Consider the following 18872-nt stretch of genomic DNA (forward strand, 5'->3'; position numbering starts at 1 on the left):
AGACACTTGGGCAGTCTTCCACTCAGGCGGAGTGAGGCACAATCTAAAGAGAGATTAAAAAACTCAGTGACCTCTGGCGCAATACAGTGGGGCTAAGGAGGAAGTGATCTTGGGGGGCTTTAGTCCCGTGAGGAGCCAGGTTTGGCACTGGCCAGCATTGCTTGTACCTGCTCCTGTAAGCCTGGCTCAAATTTCTCTAATGCAGAAATACTATTGGGGAAAGGCAGGTTTACATTGAGAAATGTTTACAACAATATATACAAATACCAAATTTCGAACCGTGCATTTTATTGTGATGAGTTACTATTAGACAAACTGTAAATAGGAAGATTATAAAATCAGTCCTTAGAAACAAAGATAAAATAGTAGACCCAGGAATCACATTCACATGCAAGTGTCTATAACATAATGTTAATAGTGTATGGCTTTTGAAAAAGAAGTCTTGCTTAAAACTGCTACTTGAAATTTTACAAAAATTGAGAACTGCTTAAGGATTGAAAATGGAAAGACAAAAGATGTTTTTTGACACGATGTGGAAATTGTTATTTCTAATCCTGAACAATGCCCATTTTTTGTTTCTACTCTTCTGTGTCTGAGTAGCCTCCTTCAGTGGTGGCTCTTGAGATGACAGTGCTGGTGCGGCTGATGCCCCTTCGCATGCCCGCATCGAATGTCGAAGCCCTGATTTCCGAGTGGAAAGATGCATTGCTTTTCCTTGCTTTGGTTTCTTCGTCCTCATCATCATCATCTACATTAAGAGGTATAAGAGATTGGAGATTGAAGTTCTTGCTGAGTTCTCCGATGATGCCAACTCTGTAATAGAAACAGAAAAATTGAGATCTGTACCAACATTCATTCCTGATTATCAGCAAAACACTGCTGGGGAAATTGTAAAAAAATGATTGTGGCTGCACAGTCTCATCACAAATGATGATATAGTGGGTCTACAGATGGGCCAAACTAACAGGCTTCCCAGTAACCATAGTTGCTCCCCTGCTGGACTTTAACTATATCACTACTGATACCGATGCTTAATGTTTTGAGCAGCTATGCATAATTTCAGTGTCACAATTTATGCATGGTGGAAGCAGGAAAAATGTGTGAAGGCTTTTCGACAGCACAGGCTGATAGTCCAGAGTACAAGCTGGGAGTAGTGAGTACATAACCGGAGGTGGAAACCAGGTAGTTAGAAATCGGTAAGAGAACAGATATTGAAGCTTCCTCTTGTACTAACGGAAGAAGCGCAAGCTGGGAGTAGTGAGTACAAAACCGGAGGTGGAAACCAGGTAGTTAGAAATCGGTAAGAGAACAGATATTGAAGCTTCCTCTCGCATTAACGGAAGACGCGCAAGCGCCTGACCATGACATGACTGCGGTTTAAATAGATCTGCACCCAAGATGGCTGACTGGTCTACTGGGATCCAACACACACTCAAATAAGGGGTGAGAGGTGCTACCCTTCCATTATCCTCCCCTAGTACTATCCAATCACACAAAGAGAAAAGGAAGAGGAGAATTCAATACACCTAATCCAGCTTTGGTAATCCCTCAATGATTTTAAAATGGCCCCCACCCACTATATAGTGGCTTGCTTCCTCATAGGGCATGCTACTACACTCTGGTGACCAACACTTAGAGTGTTGAATTTTTTTGGTTATTTTTTAGGCAAATGCCCCCTTAAAAAGAAAAGGATCCTTTAAGCAAAAAAATGTTTTCATTCTTTATTTTGGGTCTCTCTTGGCAGGGTTAAAAAATGAAATGCGGGGTCTACCAGGATGGTTAACTCCCTGTACCCCCCCTTATTGCTGTTATTAACATGTTTCGGCCTCTCCAACGCAGCTAAAGGTCGACATCCTTCGTCAGGATAAAGATCCCTTGTATTATCAGCCCTAAACTTTCCATCACTGTCACTAACTTCATGGAGATTGGGAATCCATACTCGGCCACACTTGCCCATTTAAGACACACTCAAAGGATCTTCCTTTAAGAAAAAAATCTTTAAAACAATCCAATATCATTTGAGGGTAGGCATTTCATTTTAGCCATATTGAATACAACTCACTTTTTAGTGACATGCCTTATAGTCCCACTTGGCACCAACAATTAAGTGGAGGACACCCGTGAACCCACACAACTAGATATTTTAAAAGAAGATCCATTACTGGGTCTCTTACCCAAATTTAACATGAATCAATTCGAACCAGGGGTTGGAGAGGGAACGTCGCCCTGTAGTCACACACTGTTAAAATACACAAAAGGTAAGCCCCACTTATTGTCCCCTATTCTCAATACAAAGGAGAGGGTTCCCACTGACTATACCGTCCATTGGCTCATCTGGTCTTTCATCCATGTTCAATCTGTTTCGCTTTCCTACTTTGTTAGGGAGTAGCAAACAGGGTATAGCGTCTTTCTGCATATGCAAAGGGTCTTCAAGGTGATTACTATGATGCTGTAAACTTACTTATTTTCTCAGATACTAACCAAGGAAATATAACATACTTGTTGCTCCCCTGGCACGTCTCCAATGAGTGAAATCTCTCATTGAGTTAGCCTTTTTACTGCCTGTATGTTGTTACTCCAGTTGGCTCATTCTGGAATAATCCACTGGTGCAGGGTCACCACTTCTTCCATGGGTTCTTAACAAGTAAGGAGGAAGCATCAGTGGAGTGAAGTACAAACCATAGGTCATTTATTAAGCATTCATGAATGGGACTCCGTCCGACAAGCACCATAGAGATACTCAAGGAGCGAGCACACTGGATTTTAATGGTCCTATGACCCTAGTGCCCTAGGGTCATAGGACCATTAAAATCCAAATAATTGTTAATGACCCAACCAGACCCACGAATAAAGGGAAACCAGGGGTCTGATTGAGGTATTTTATCTTATAATCCCCCATCCTTCATCTATCAAAGTGCTACCCAACACTGTGGTTGAGCCCACCCCGACTTCTAGGGGTCGGGGTGACCCAATGATGAAGCATGACACCACTAGGGTATGTGAGGGTAACTAAAAAGAACTAGCTTTTCCCCCCCATACATGTGGACATGACTATCAGGTCCAACACACCATTAGTAGTTACCAGTAGCCCATACAAAAACGCGAATACCCCTTTCATGGAGCCCACCCTTTTCACGAAGGATTCTTTTGGAGTCAACTCCTGTATTGCTGCCTCCCTCACTGTCGGTTGAAGTGCCCAATGTTTAAGTTGAGATAGTGGAAATGCTCTGTGGGGGCGACCTGAAAGTCCCGCAGGCAGTTTTCAAACGTTAGAAAGCCGTAATTGTGGAATAAGTCGGAGAGAACGAGGCAACCCCCCTCCCTCCAAGTATCAAATGGACCAGCCCTCAAGGCCGGGGGAAACTCCGGATTAAAATGTATCAGGGTATAAGGTGATGGAAAGGTTTTCCACCCTTGGCCCCGGTTAACCTCATCCCATACCCTGAGGGCAGTCCGAGTGGGGTTGCTAAGATATGCATTGGGAGGTCTGTCCTTCTTGGGCTTCCACAGGATGTCCCAAATTGTCCTGCCCACAATGGCTCGATCCATGTGGAGCCAGTGTTTGTCCGATTCCCTCATGGACCATTCCGCCACTACACGTACCTGTAGTATAGCCCAAATCTGGGAGAACCGCTTCCCCTTCGGTCGCCTTAATACATGGAAGGGTAAACGCGCTTTAACATTTTGCCAAATATAGTGTAGGATCATGGAGGGGTCCCCAGGTATAAACTCTTTTTCAAGGTCGATCGGGAGCGCTTGGAATAGGTACACAAGCTTAGGGAGGACAGTCATTTGGATTGCATGTATTTGCCCCAACCAAGATATGAACATTGGCTTCCAACATTTAAGATCTTGTTGCTCTTGAGTGAGTGTCACTTTAAAAAGACCCTCTAGTCTGGGAGTGATCTGGATCCCTAGGTATAACAACTTCTGTTTGGCCCATGTGAACGGTGTCTCCCCTGCACCAAAAACTTTTCTCTATCTGATAGGGTTAAGTCTAAGATAGATGACTTTGCCAGGCTGACTCGGAAGCCCGCAACAACTTCAAAGCTCTTCAGTTCCTCCTGTACTGCTCGTAATGAGGTTCTCGGGGAAGTGAGCGTCAGCAGGATATCGTCTGCAAATAACGAGACCTTTTGTTCATCCCCCCCAAATCTAATCACTTGGATGTCTGGGGAAGTCCGAAGTTGAATCACCAGCGGTTCAATACTTAAGGCAAACAATAAGGGGGATAGCGGACACCCCTGTCGAGTGCAACGACCTAACTTGAAGTAACTCAACGCTTTGCTGAAAATCCTTGGAGCACGCCGGGTTGTGTGTCACTGTGAACTTTGCCTACTTCTCGCGGAACCCGCTTCGCGGGTCCCGCTTCGCTGGGTTGCCTGCTGATATCTACAGACTTTTGCCTGCTAATTGGGAGGTGGGTTGCTGGACAAGCAGGGCTGCAAGCAGAGTGCGAGCGCGGGTCTGGGACTACCTTTCCCAGAAGCGCCGCCGCCCGGATTAACAGCACCTGGGCTGCTCTCCCTGCCCGCCCCTCCCCATCAGCTTTAAAACCCCCAGCCTTTGGACTATCTTTGGGACGCTTTGCTGAAAATCCTTGGAGCACGCCGGGTTGTGTGTCACTGTGAACTTTGCCTACTTCTCGCGGAACCCGCTTCGCGGGTCCTGCTTCGCTGGGTTGCCTGCTGATATCTACGGACTTTTGCCTGCTAATTGGGAGGTGGGTTGCTGGACAAGCAGGGCTGCGAGCAGAGTGCGAGCGCGGGTCTGGGACTACCTTTCCCAGAAGCGCCGCCGCCCGGATTAACAACACCTGGGCTGCTCTCCCTGCCTGCCCCTCCCCTTTACCCATAGACCTACAAATTGGTTCCACCAGTCCAGCTGCGCGGGAGCGACCGGGAGAAGCCCGGGACAAGGGCGGGACAGTCTGCGACAGTCCGCGATTGGCAGAGACTAGACTGGACCAGGAACGCTGTCCATCTATCTTCGTGAGTGATTTCAACTCTTTGTGATAACTATGAAGTACCATAGCCCTTATAAACGGATATAAGGGGAGGTCTCATAGTACTTGCAAGTAGTGGCTTCTGGACAATAGGCTTGGTATTTATTTCGGGTCACTGTGATTGTTGAGTGTTGTTACAGGTATGTCTAAACAAAAGCAATGTACTGCTCCTTCAAACACCATGGATAACTATCTATTTCAAGTGGTCGCTAAGATAAACACTGATAGAAGGTCTTCCCTGGGTTTGAGTCCAACACCTACTAATATCTCAACTGAATCACCCCGAGTTAATTTACAGGAACTAGAAGACTCCAGTGAAGCAGGGGTGTTTTCCCAGATTAGTACTGAGAGCCCCGCTCACAATGCATTCTCACCTGCTACATTGAGCAAAATAGATGAGGTTGATCATGATGCCGTAGACCTGGACCTAGAAATAGTGGAGGATAGCTCGCCTAAACCTGCGCCTGTTCCTGCGCCTAGGGTGACTAGAGGGGCCACAAAGGGACAACCTAAGCGTGGCGGGTTACGCTCTAGCAGAAAAAGACCAGCAACTCCACCTAGGAAAAATGGTACAGAGGATGTAGGGGTTGAGGATGAGGGCAGTATGTTATGGGATGAGGCCAACATTAAGAAACTCATGGGAATGTTTGATCAAAAAATGAGGGGTATAATCAAGCCATTGTTATCTAAGATTGACCAACTTACTGACAAAGTTCACAAGCTTGATGGTCTTCTGTTGAACACAAATTAAAACATGGGGGAAATACCTAACCAGGTGGTGGACAAAATTGAGCAAACAAAACATAGGGAAGGTGGAATTGGAGAAGGTAGGGAGTCGGTGGTTCCGACTCACCCACTTATCCCCACCCCATGCTTAGCAGCAAATATCCATCGCACACCAGATCCGCTGATAACCAACGGGTCTAGGGAAGATTCTTTTCTGGAACCAGGTTCAATGGAGTTAATTGTAGAAGCATCCCCACTGATCCTGGTCCTAGCTAATGTACCAACCCTGAAGCTTGGCCAGACAGAGTCCCCCCAATCACTCTTAAGTAAAGCTCTATACTGGCTAACTAATAACATGTACATCACCCACTGGGGTAAACATAAACTCTCAGAGGAAGTACTAACTGCCAGAAGAGTGAAATGAATAGGCAGTAGCCCTAAAAGGACCAGAAGTATTGCCCGATATTCTACCTAATCTTCTGCCCCCTCAACGCAGAACAGCAGAAATCATCCCTCTCACACTTGACTTCTTTTACAACAGAAGAGGCTTTATTGCTAAACCAAGTGTTTTGAGGACCAAATGGACTACAGTGGTTAACAGAAGGGGCGGGGGTGGGGGTGGGGGTGTCCAAAGTTGTGACTGGGGTGTAAACTTAGAAAATAGATATGCAGCATTGTCTAACCTAAACGAGTGCGATTGACTCGAATATCAAGATAATATGATAGGATGCTCTCATGTTGTGAAAACAGATAATGGCAGCGCTAATAAGGAGGGTTCATTAGCCCCGACCCAGGTAGCCAACCGCAAGGTAGCTCCCAATAGTAATAAAAGGGATGGGGGGCCCTATACCTTGGAGTGGTATAGTAGTCTAGTCCGGTGTAATAGCAGTGAGCCATTACCCGAGTCTCACCTAGATGATGCCCTTGGCATTTCTTCAAAATTTTTAGCAACAGAAACTACACAGCAGAACATAAATATAAGCAACCTTTCAAGACTTGGCCAGTCAGGGCCCACCACAGCTAAAGCAACATTGACCTTTATTTCTTGGAATCTTGCTGGGATAGCGAATAAAGTAACATCCCCTGAATGGTGTGCTTTTATCGACTTACATGATATTATATTATTCCAAGAAACATGGTCGCAAAGCCCTGTATATCGGGTGGGGTACCTTAACTTCTTTATTTCTGCAGTGATAAATGGCAAAGGCCGCCCATCAGGAGGTTTGCTGATTTGGGTTCGCCAGTCGCTGAATTGCACAATCCAGCAAAGATCCCTTCCTATACATACTATCAGTTAATATTAGATGGGACAATAGTGAAGAGCTAGCCCTTTTTAATATATATGCTAGGGGGGTCAGAGGGGGAAAGACCTCAGACGTAATAACGGTCCTCGAACAGGAGCTAGAATCATTGCCCCTAGAACAATCTATTATTGTTGGGGGGGACTTAAATACTACTTTTGAACCCCTGGGTCAAGAGGATAAATTCTTAGCCGAGGAAGAGGATAGCAAATGGGGAATCCCCCAGGTTGAGATAGCTGCAGTTAAAAGATGGAGTACGGTGGCCATTCAAGTAAAGAGCCTCTGTCTAGCTAGAGGCCTTAGAGCCGCAAATGGTCGCACATCCTCAGACCGTGTAGGGAACTGCACATTTGATAACGGTCGGGCATCCAGTAGAATAGACTATTTTCTGGTAGATACCAGGGTCTGGAGCAAATTGATTGATATGACCGTAGTAAAAAGAATGGAAAGCGATCATAACCCACTGTGTATGGCCTTCAAGTCCTATTTAGAGGAAAGGGGGGTAAGCTCAGATGAAGAGAGGGTGACCTTGGACTTAGTATGTACAAACAATCAGCGGCAACTAAAATGGGGGAAGCTAGTAGAGGATGAGGGGAAGTTAGATGAACTCAAGAGAGTAGTAGGAGAGGAAGTAAATAACATAAAGCTACTCACAAGTAACTCTAACTTCCGAGACATTTTGATGGAGGCTCACAAAAAACTCTTTTGCAGACTGCAAACATTCTTCCTAAAACCAGTAGGCCACAATAAGGGCAAAAAACACCAAAGCAGGCAGGGATGGTACGGTGAAATCTGTAGACTGGCACGCCAGAACCTTAGTAGAGAGCTTCAATCGGGGAACGCCGATACAGTCAGGAAAGCCAGGGACACCTATAGACGCACACAAAAGCAGGCGAAGATGCTATGGGACGAGGAACTATGGGGTGAGCTTAAAACTGCATGCGCGGCCAAAGATTCGAAGTTATTCTGGTCCACGGTAAAGTGGGATAGGGGAGGGTTGGCTGCCCCCCCTCAAAACCATGTTGCCATTAATAACTGGATAGAATTCTTCGAACCTCAATATGCTATCAGTATAATGTGTTTAATGAAAAAGATGTAAGTGTTGCCCTTGACTGTGTAACGAGGGGAAGAGCGCCAGGCATGGACGGTATACCAGCAGATGTCTACCTAAGTGATCGGAATACATGGTGTACATATTTTGCTTGGCTTGCCAACGCAGTGGCGATGGGTGGTGAAGTACCTTTGTCCTGGAAAGGTGCGGAAATCATCCCATTATACAAAAAAGGTAACAAATCCCTCCCTAGCAACTATCGACCCATCAGTCTCATAGATTCAGCTCAGAAACTGATGGGTCGAATGGTGCAGAATAAGCTCCAAGTATGGATAGAGGAAAATAACATCTTGTCACCATACCAAGCGGGGTTCCGTCCCCTGACAAGTTCCATCGACCAGGTCTTTTACTTCATTGCCCTGTACTGGAGGAACGTCACCTTAAATAACGGCCCTCTATATGCTGTCTTTGTGGACCTAAAGTCAGCTCTTGACTTGGTCCCCAGGGACAAGCTTTGGAGGGTCCTAGCTGATGCAGGGATAAGCCAAGAACTTCTCACTCTCCTTGTACGACTGCACGAAAATATTACGCCAAAATTAGATGTGGCTCACAGAGAGAAGTAACCAAGCCCTTCCCCGTAGAACGTGGGGTGAGGCAAGGTTGCGTTCTAGCGCCAACACTGTTCTCGATATATATAAACGGTATAGTAGAATTCCTGAAGAGGTCCCCTTCTGATGCCCCCATAATAGCTGGTTCGCATGTTCCCGTCCTAATGTTTGCGGACGACACGCTTATATTAACGCGTACACCAAGCGGTCTCCAAAAGGCGGTCAACGCATTTGGTGAGTTCTGTGATTCTCGAGGTTTAGAACTGAACACCAGTAAGACAAAGTTTATGTGTATGAACCGCCGCTCGTTGTTTAAAGGCGTTATCACCTTTAAAGGTACCCCCCTCGAGCAGGTAGATGCTTTCACCTACCTTGGAATAACACTACAGGGGAACTTGAAATGGAACACGCACATAGATACTGCTGTATTAAAGTTTAGCCAACTAGCAGGAGCATTATTATTAAAACATAGAGCTTCTCTTACTAAACCAGTAAATTGTGTTCTTGAGATCTATCACATGAAAGTTATTAGTGCTAGCTTATACGGTTCAGAGCTATGGGGTTTCTGTAACCTAGCAAACCTGACTACAGCAGAAAACAAGTTTTTTCGGGGTCTGGTAGGGGTGCCGCAAAGTACGCCTACTGTTCCTTTGAAATTAGACCTTGGTAGGAAAAACATTGCTGACTTAGCGAGGTTGCGTCCACTGCTGTATTGGAGACGTCTAATGGTGACCCCAGAGATAGCCCACTATGCTACAGCATTGACAGACATTGTTCTACTTGACCGCTTTCATAAAATTGTCTGGTTGAAAGAATTACGGGGGGTACTGACACAGTTAAAACTAGACCACCTATGGGGTAATACTGATGTGTCCTGTTTCCCCTCAAAGATCAGGCTGAAACAAATGTACTGGGAGATGGTGAACTTTAGAACTTTTTCCAATGGGACTAACTCTTCGCTGACGAGACGCTTCCTGGACCTAAAAATGTCTCCCTCGTGTGAAGCGTACTGGGACTTGATTGAGAAGCCGCACGACAGGAAGCTGTACTTTCAATTTAGAGTTGGATCACTCCCAGTAAATGTGTTTCAAAAGAAATGGTCTACATCCTGGGACGAGCATTGTTACCATTGTAAAGATCAAGTTGAGCATGTCTCCCATGTACTGTTTTGTTGCCCTTTATATGCCAACCCACGGCACAAATGGATAAGACCCGTTTGCCTACGCTTGGGGACGCGTAGTCAAGCTACAGCACTCAGAATTCTGGAAACTGATTGTTCTCCACTGTTCGTAATTGCTGTTGCAAAGTTTTTGGCCTGACCTGGGTGATTCGAACACGCACTCTACTAGGAAAAATGCCGTGAGGTATCTCGGTTACCATGATTTTAATGCTTTGACTTGTGAGTAAGTGTCAAGGTTGTTCTTAATAATGTTATAATAGCTTATTGCATTCGACGGATTTTTGTTTAATACTTATCTTAAATTCTGTGTATTTTAGACTTAGTATTTATTGTACAGTGTTAAGGTGGAAATGCTTTTATGACTGATGTCGAATAAAGCTTTGAAATTGAATTGTAACTCGAGTTCGCTCCGTTGACTTATACTTTCGAGCGCGGCAAGCATAATTAGCCTCTGCCATAGAGGGTGACACCATTTGCCCTGTCGCTATTTCATTGAAATGCACAGTCAGGTGAGCACACAGTTCCGGCACATAGATCTTATAGAAATGCACTGTTGTCAGGGAGTGTCCAGGACTATGTGGGGAACACAGTCAGGGACTTGGGCAAGGACTGGGCACTGGGTAGAAAACGTACACAGAAATAGTAGTACAGCGCTGCCCAGGATTATACAGGGAGTCAGAGGAGAAAAAGGGATCCAAAGGGGAAGCATGTACAACTGAACAAGATGGGTAAGACAAAGGAGGTAATTTAGCATTCAGAATAACTTCACCCAGGATGAATGTGCAAAACATATATATGAAACAACATTAACAATAAAGGGGAGTGTGGGGTAAAGCACTCAGGAGCTCTGCATGGTAAGACGTGTGGTCCTCCTGTTTCACACGTATCTCTGGTTATCATGCCACTGCTGAGTCTTTATATTGTATAAAAAGTTTACCGAACATTGGAGCTTTAAAAATCTGAAATTGCACAACCATCTAATGAATACACCCTATGCCATACTTTGAAAGCCCTGAAGAAGTCTCTTAGGGATACGAAACACGTTGGCTATGGTTATGAACATTGGCTATGGTTATGAACATTTGCTCTTGAGAAAATAAAGAAAAATCCTTTAAAGAAAAATAAAGAGAAACCACTTCAAGAAAAACACACCGTGGATTTGGATGTCTCTTTGTGTGCTAATTAATTTTAGAATCTTGACATGACGTGTTTATTACATTATATAGTGCTGAACCTCCATGCATTGAATGTTGTTGTAGGACCTGGTCCTATTTGGGGAGCATAGAGGGGAATGCTCCTCGGTTTCGAGCACTATTAGTTACTTAGACACACTGTTCATTTGTTGAGTGCAGTTTTGAATAGCCTCTAACCTCATTCTCTTGTTTTTGTTTTTTTTAAAAATATGTTTATTTTTTAGTTAACCCCTTCCATGCTGATGACGGCTTGGGGCCGTCATGACCGCACCCACGCTGAAATCTTCAGCACAGGAGCAGAATCAGCCCAGCATGGAAGGGGTTAAACATTGTAAACGTGACAGCATTGCAAGAGTACGTTACTGCAGATACACAGATACTGTTAGCGGGTAAAATACAATTACAGCCAGTTTCCGATCATAAATATCGAACATAATATTCTGAGTACAGTATAACCTTACTACACATATCTTGACCAGTTCCACTAGTCCGAATCTTCACCCTCCTCAGTGACACATGGTGGTTCGCAAATATTACCCCTGAATGCGTTCCAGGCCCCTCAGATTTTACCCCACTTTCTTGGGCAGCCGCGGTGGATGTAGACCGCCTTCTCTGCCACCATCGCCTCATCCACATCCCTACACCAATCTCGCAGCAGCGTCGGCGATAGTGCAGAACCCCAGAGCCTGGCGATATTACGTTTTGCTATCAACATGCCCAGCATTACCCAGTCCTGTTGGCGATGGTTCAGGTCATTGGGCTCCCATACATTTAACAGGCAGCGGCGAGGTTCCGGGAGTAGTGAGATGTCTATGGTCTGGGAAATCATGCGCATCACTGCCGTCCAGTAGGCCGCCATGTATCTGCATTCCCATATGGTGTGGAAAAACGTTCCTTCCTCCCCACAGTTACGTAAGCAGAATTTATGCGTGGCTCTTCCTATCTTGAACAAAGTCGTTCTGGTGTAGTATGTGCGGTGGAGTATTTTGAGTTGTATCAGTTTCAATCTGGAGGGGATAGAGGTCTCCCTAGGTGAGGCGAGGGCCTCTTGCCATTCAGAGTCTTCGAATGGGCCCACCTCCTCCGACCAGTGCTGTTTCAGGGTAGTAGTCACATCTGGGAGGTTATTTATGAGCTTTCTATATGTGAGGGAGGTTGCCTTCTCCTGCATGTGTTCGGTCAGAAGTCTGTCTTCAAGTGGCGACGAGTCTTGTAGGACGGTACCTGTCGGTATAACCGAATGTAGTGCATGCTTAATTTGTAGGTATCTAAACTTCTCCGTTTGTGACAACTCATATTGCTTTTGTAGATGGGCAAATTCCACCACCCCACTCCTCTTCCAGAGATCGCCCACCACCAATATACCAATGGTATCCCAAGCCTGAAATCCCTTACTATTTCGGAGGAAGCCTAATTTGCTGGAGTCTCACAACGGTGTCATTTGGGTGATAGTACCCAAGCATTTAAGACGTCTATTGGCCTTGTACCATAACTGCACAGAGTGTTGTGTCGGTCCTATCAGATCTGGAGGGGGACGAGGGCTGTAGAGAGTACTTAGCAGTCCCCTGCCTTCCATGGAGTGTCTGTCAGCAAGATATGCCGGCTCAGTTTGTGGGGCATGTAACCAGAAGTTGATCTGCTTTAGATGAGCCGCCCAATAATATAGTTCTACATTTGGGAATGCTATTCCCCCATCATACCAGTCCCTGGTTAACTTATCTTGTGCGATTCGGGCGGCTTCCCTCCCCATAGTAGATGGGACACTGTTGCGGCGATAGCTTTAAAGTATTGTGAAGGGACCGCGGAAGGTGTATTTTCAAGCACGTAAAGGAAGCGTGGGAGTGCTATCATTTTATACAACGCAGCCTTGCCCAGAAGTGTAAGAGGGAGAGTCTGCCACACTTTAACATCAAGCTTAAACCTCTCTAGAAGGGGGCGGAGGTTCTGGGTGCAAAATTCGTCAAGGTCTAATGTGACAACTATACCCAGGTACTTGAATGTCGTTGCGGCAGTCACCAGAGGGCAGCTCAGAGGCAAAACAGGCGGGGGACCTGCCAGGACAAATAGAATTGATTTACTCCAGTTAATCCTATACCCGGACACCCTGCCAAACTTCTCACATACATTTAATATTTCCAGAATAGATTTTTTGGGGGAGGTGAGATATAGAAGGATATCGTCCGCGTATAGGGATATACGGTCCTCCCACAGATCGGTCCTACGGATCCCTTTGATGGAAGGCTCCCATCTGATCCAAATCGCTAGGGGTTCCAAGATCAACGCAAAGAGCAACGGGGACAAAGGGCAGCCCTGCCTTGTGCCCCGTCCGAGCGGGAAGTCCTGTGAGATGTGCCCGTTCGCGACAACATGCGCTAGGGGTTTAGTGTATAATAAACCAATCCGGGGCAGAATTTGGGACCAAATCCCATATGTTGGAGCACTGCAAATAAATAAGGCCATTCGACTGTATCGAACGCCATAGTAGCGGCAAGTGAAAGGATGATAGCAGGTTCTTTGAGGTGAGGTGCACGGGCCAGGACCGCATGAAGCCGACGGAGGTTAAAGGCTGTGCTCCGATGTGGCATGAAGCCTGACTGGTCCGAATGTACTAGCGACGGAAGGTGAGGAGTAAGGCGCAGCGCCAGCAGTTTGGCCAGTATTTTAGGTTCCGCGTTGATGAGTGAAATTGGACGATAGGAGGCAGAGCTTGTTTTAGATTTACCAGGCTTATGTATCGCGACAATTGTGGCCAGTCGATGATCGCGCAGGAGCTCTCCCAAATTTAGGAAGAAGGGGGCTGTCGTCTGTACCGTTCTTTTATATAGTTCAACCGGGAACCCATTTGGCCCCAGTGCCTTGCCGGATGCCAGCACATAAGTGGCCGCCTGGATCTCATCAGTGGTTATGTCCGCCTCCAACAGGAGTGCTGCCTCTGGGGTGAGCTTTGGTATCTCTAGATCCTTAATATAATTGTATGCCTCTGCAACTGTGTAGGTTGCCCGGGGAGCATATATTTGTTCATAGTGGTCAGCTAAAAGATTCACTATATCCTTAGGGTCAGAGACTAGGGAGCCCGCAGGGTATAGCAGTTGTGCAATGACTTTATTCGCTCTTTCCTTCTTATCTAGCCATGCTAGCATTTTCCCTGCCTTGTCTCCCAGTTCATACACCTTGTGCCGAGTGGCCTGTATTTTAAGTTGTGCCATTTCTCTTTGGCGGGTCACAACTTCCGTCTGCTTTAAACAGACCTTACGATCAGTTCCCTGAGACGGGTGAGCCTCCTGCTCCTCGATGGCTATGGCCAATTCAGCTTCAAGGGCGTCCAACTCTGCCCGCCTCTCCCGTTTGTGACCTAGGATGGAAGCCATCGCCTGACCTCGGAGCACCACCTTATATGCCTCCCATAGCACACTGGGCGAGTCCACCGAGCCCTGGTTTTCTTGGAAAAATTGCTTAGTAGTGAGGGCCGTTGTAACCGGTGCCATCTGGAGGAAGCCAGCGTGCACCGGGAACATGCGTCTTCTACAGGTCTGGTGAAGGGTATATTTAAAGAGTATCGGGGAGTGGTCCGATATGCCCCTGGGACAGATAGTGACCTCCTCAATGCCCTGCAGGGCGTCGGCCAATGTCAGGATATAATCTATGCGTGTAAGAGAGTTATGTACTGCCGAGTAAAAAGTAAACCTGGTGTCATTCGCGTGTTTGAATCTCCAGCTGTCCGTTAGTCCCAGGGCATCTATGAGACCAAGAAGACGGCGCCCACCCTGTGTCTCCGGTCTAACAGGGAATCTGTCCAAGTTGCCATCAATTATGTCGTTAAAGTCGCCCCCTATTAAGAGTGTCGCCACCGGTAGTGTCAATAGGAAGGCAGTAAAATCGGAATGGGCCTGTGTGTGAAGCGCCGGCGATATATAGACCGAGACTAGATTAAATAACCGTCCTTCCCATTGACAAGTCAACGCCGCAAAGCGGCCCAGGTCATCAACTCGTCTTTGCTGCACCACCAGCGGGAAGTTTTTCCTAATAAGAATCCCCGTGCCCCTGGAGCCAGAGGAAAAGTCTGCATGAGCTACCATCTGGAATCCCCATCTGTCCAGGGCTCGAACAGTTGTTCCAACCAGATGTGTCTCCTGTAATAAGACCACTGCAGGGTCATAACGCTTCAAGTGTTGAAGTACTAGGTCTCTCTTTACTTTGTCTCCCAATCCCCAAACATTCCAGGTAAGTAAAGTGAGGGTGGTGCGCGGAACTTGTGACCCCAGTGAGACAGTTTCAGCCGCCATCTACAGTGAGGTGTGTCAAATATCTGAACGTGCATTCGGCCCGCAAAGCTAAAGTAATATCCCACATTGCTATCATATCCAGTTTACATTAAACAAAACAAAAGAGAAAAATCAGAAATGTAACATAGTCAACAGAATTGAACGCTTCAGTTACCTTCCCATCCCATGTCCCACCCACCCACCCTGCCTCCCTGCTCAGCGAACCTACAACTGCCCGCCACTCCAACTTTGCAGAGCGCTTTAATTTCCCTTCCTGTGCTGCAATACTTGCGTGCCGGGGGAGGAGTCCTATGAGGCAGCAGCCTTTACGAGTCCTATGGGCCCCCCCTAGTCCAAGGTCTTGAGTTCACTACAACTTTAATATCGTTGGTGCCGCATCATCAGCTATAAAGGATTGTTCACTATACTGCCAACCTTATTCTTCTTCGGGAGGTAAATCGTGGTGCGGCTCCTGACCGCCAGAGTCCATGTCTCCCGGGGATTCTTCCCCCACTCGACGGCGGCGCGGCCCCGGTCTCCGGTCTGTTTTGTTCACTGATCGCCATCCCTCCAGCCATTCGTGTGTTGCCTCCGGAGAGTCAAAGAACCAGGTTTTTCCTTCAGCCACTACCCTCAGCTTTGCAGGAAAAAGAATGGAATATGGTAACTCCTGCGCTCTGAGCAATTTTTTAACTTCAAAGAAGCTGCGACCTCTCCTCGCAACAGCTGCCGTGTAATCCGGGAAGAAGGAGATGGTCGAGTTTAAGATCCGGATAGGTGGGGAGATCCGTGCCGCTTGTAGAATCGTGTCTCGATCTCTAAAGTTAAAGAGACGCGCAAGAACTGGTCTCGGTGGCGCCCCGGGCTTCGACTTTCCGTCAGGCACTCTATGAGCGCGCTCAACCGAGAAGAAATGTGAAATTCCCTTGGGTTGCAACCTGGTTTTTATGAGTTCCTCTACATATAAATCCATTGCCTGGGCGCCTTCTGATTCCGGAATACCTATGATTCTGACGTTATTCCGACTTGTGCGCCCTTCTTGGTCGTCCAGCCGGTCTAGTAGCATTTTGTTGTCCTTTTCCAGTTGGGTCACTGATAGCTGGAGGTCAGATGTGTCCTGAACCAAGGACTTTGCCACTATTTCAACGTCCTTAACTCTGTCCGCCATTTTGTGGAGGTCCGCCCGGAGCAGGGACATATCCGTGGATATCGTCCCAACTGTTGCCTGAACATTTGCAAGTGCCCTCATGACGTCGTCCAGCGTGACCTTCTTCCCACCGCCGCCCTCCTGTGTTTTGCTGTGAGGCGGTGTTGTGTTGGATCCTTTCTCAAAAGCGACCTTGTCCAACTTTGCCAGGACAGATTGATTTCTAGGCCCTCTGCCCGCCATCTTGCGATATAGTGTCCAGCGTACAACTTATACAGATGGGGTGGATCAAACCGAGAGAGCGGTATTACACGCCCAAACTGCACCACTTCCAGTGTCCCAGACTCCATATCCGCAGCCGATGCTGATGCAACTTGGTAGGGTCCGCAGCGGTGTGAGTCGAAGGCCAGGGGGAGAGGAGGAAGGGATGGCCGGACAAGCGATGAATCCGGTAGCCCCACCGCGACTCAGTGGACGGTGAACCTAAGAGGTCGCCACACCCAGCGCAGACCTCAAGGCAAACCCCCCGGTTAGGCAGAGGGACCCCCGACCCACCAGCAGGATACAGAAGAGTCACTCTCAGATCACGATGCCTCTAGCAGTCCAGCCAGAGGTCCGCTCGCAGTCAAAGGCCTGAAGGAGAGGCCCGCACCGCAATGTTCCCCAGACTCCGCCCGGTCGCTTGTTGACCCAGTGCGCCCCCAGGACCACGCAGCCACGCCAGCCAGGGCAGAAAGTGCACACCTTCAAGGCACCAGTTGGCCGCCGCCAGTCACCAGCGGGAAGCGTGAGGTATGGCGAGGCAGATGCGCATGGGCACCTCACCGCATTCCGGCGCCGCCTCTGCCGTCCCTGAGATCACGGCCAAGTCCGGGGCATAATCCGATTACAGCCGGAGGGTCGCGTGGGGGTCCGTAGTGCGCATTCAGCTCCCGACACCACAGGGAGCCCAAGAGGGCGCGAAGTCGCCGTCCAGGTCTCGCGGACGTCGGCGCTCCCCGCCCTGCAGCCAGATCGCAGGCGGTTGCCTCCGCCACTCCAGTCCCCGGTCTCCCAGGCCCTACTAGGCCTTGTCTGATCAGGTGGCGAGAACTTCAGCCAGCGGCATCCGATTTGGTCACGGATGCGACCGATGAGTGTCGGGAGAGTTCCGATGTCGGGGGAACCTCTTGACGGACTCTGCTGTAACGGATAAATGAGCGGATTTAAATCTTAAGGCCGGTACTGCTCCGGAGCTCCGGGTCTAGGCGGCCATTTTCTACGGCCGGTAGCCACGCCCCCCATTCTCTTGGTTTTGTTTACTTTGCAACCTTGGCTGTGGACATTTTAGTGGCATAGGTGCCGTCTCCAACATCCACCAAAGGTTCCCCGACCCCTCTGCTCATCCTGATTGCACAGCCCAAGTTTCCCTGCCTTGACACACTTCCCTTTCAACTTCTCCGGAGTAAGCATTTGGATCTTCTCACCAGCGTGAGAGTTGTAGCTCCTCGTGGTAAATGACCACAGTGGTGGCCACCTGCGGTCAGGCAAGGGATTCTGCCCCTGGTGTTCCAATCAGCCAGACCATATTTCCTTTCCCCCATGTGTTCTCAGGGGACCCCAGTGTATTCCCACTACTTCTTCAGGTGCCTCCTGGACTGCCTCAGGTGGAAACTCCTCATTGAAGCCTTTCAGCCACCATTTTAGGGTCAGGCAGGACTGTGGAGGTGGGAGAAACCCTCATCACACTCAAGGAAACCGTGCTTTCCTCGCAGTACCACACTGGTTTGGGCGCTTATCGGTTGTTATACCCTGGTGAGGACCGCTCAGTCCTACTCACCCCCTCCACCGCACTTCGGAATTTCGTTATCAGCGGCTGTTGATGTCACCGGGCCACTCAGGACCCGTTCCTTCTCCTGAGGGCTCCACGTTTAATGCAGACCTTTCTGTCTCAATCTCGCTGTGGATTGCCGCATGCATCGCTGTCCCCTGTTCCGCTCAGTCTGCTTCATCCTTCACTCAATAGAGTCAGCGGATGCCGCAGGTCGGCGCCATTTTTAGTGTCGCCTCGGCTCCCCTTCATACGGTGCTCCTTTCTTTCCCCCTGACTGCCGGTGGAATTCGCTGGTCACCTACAGCTCCTCATATCTTCTGGTACATATACCGGTGTGTCGGCACTACGTTGGGCTACTGTAAACACCCACGACAGCAGAGCTGGAAGCGGAGCCAACACGGATCACCTCTGTTCAGCCATCTTCCAATCGCCTATTTTTAATGTTGTAAAACCCCCTTTCCTAGGCACACTTATCCCGTATTTTGCAATATCAGTATGCCTACTCATTCAACCCGGAACCTCATTCAAATTAGGGAAGGCAGCAAATTAACATTATTACCGTTTCATGTTTGCATTTGACACCTAG

General features: G+C 47.9%; 1 protein-coding gene across 1 annotated transcript in view; it reads right to left on the minus strand.

The window, feature by feature from the left end:
• Positions 1-268: 268 nt before the first annotated feature.
• The window catches only part of PPP1R36 (protein phosphatase 1 regulatory subunit 36), a 433561-nt gene continuing 414957 nt past the window's right edge, over positions 269-18872 (minus strand). The window contains exon 11 of the mRNA XM_078660312.1: positions 269-813. Coding sequence (XP_078516438.1) covers positions 579-813 — 235 coding nt within the window. The 3' untranslated portion in view covers positions 269-578. The remainder of the gene's footprint in view (positions 814-18872) is intronic.

Source organism: Lissotriton helveticus, chromosome 9 (assembly GCF_964261635.1).
Source record: "Lissotriton helveticus chromosome 9, aLisHel1.1, whole genome shotgun sequence".
Taxonomy (NCBI): domain Eukaryota; kingdom Metazoa; phylum Chordata; class Amphibia; order Caudata; family Salamandridae; genus Lissotriton; species Lissotriton helveticus.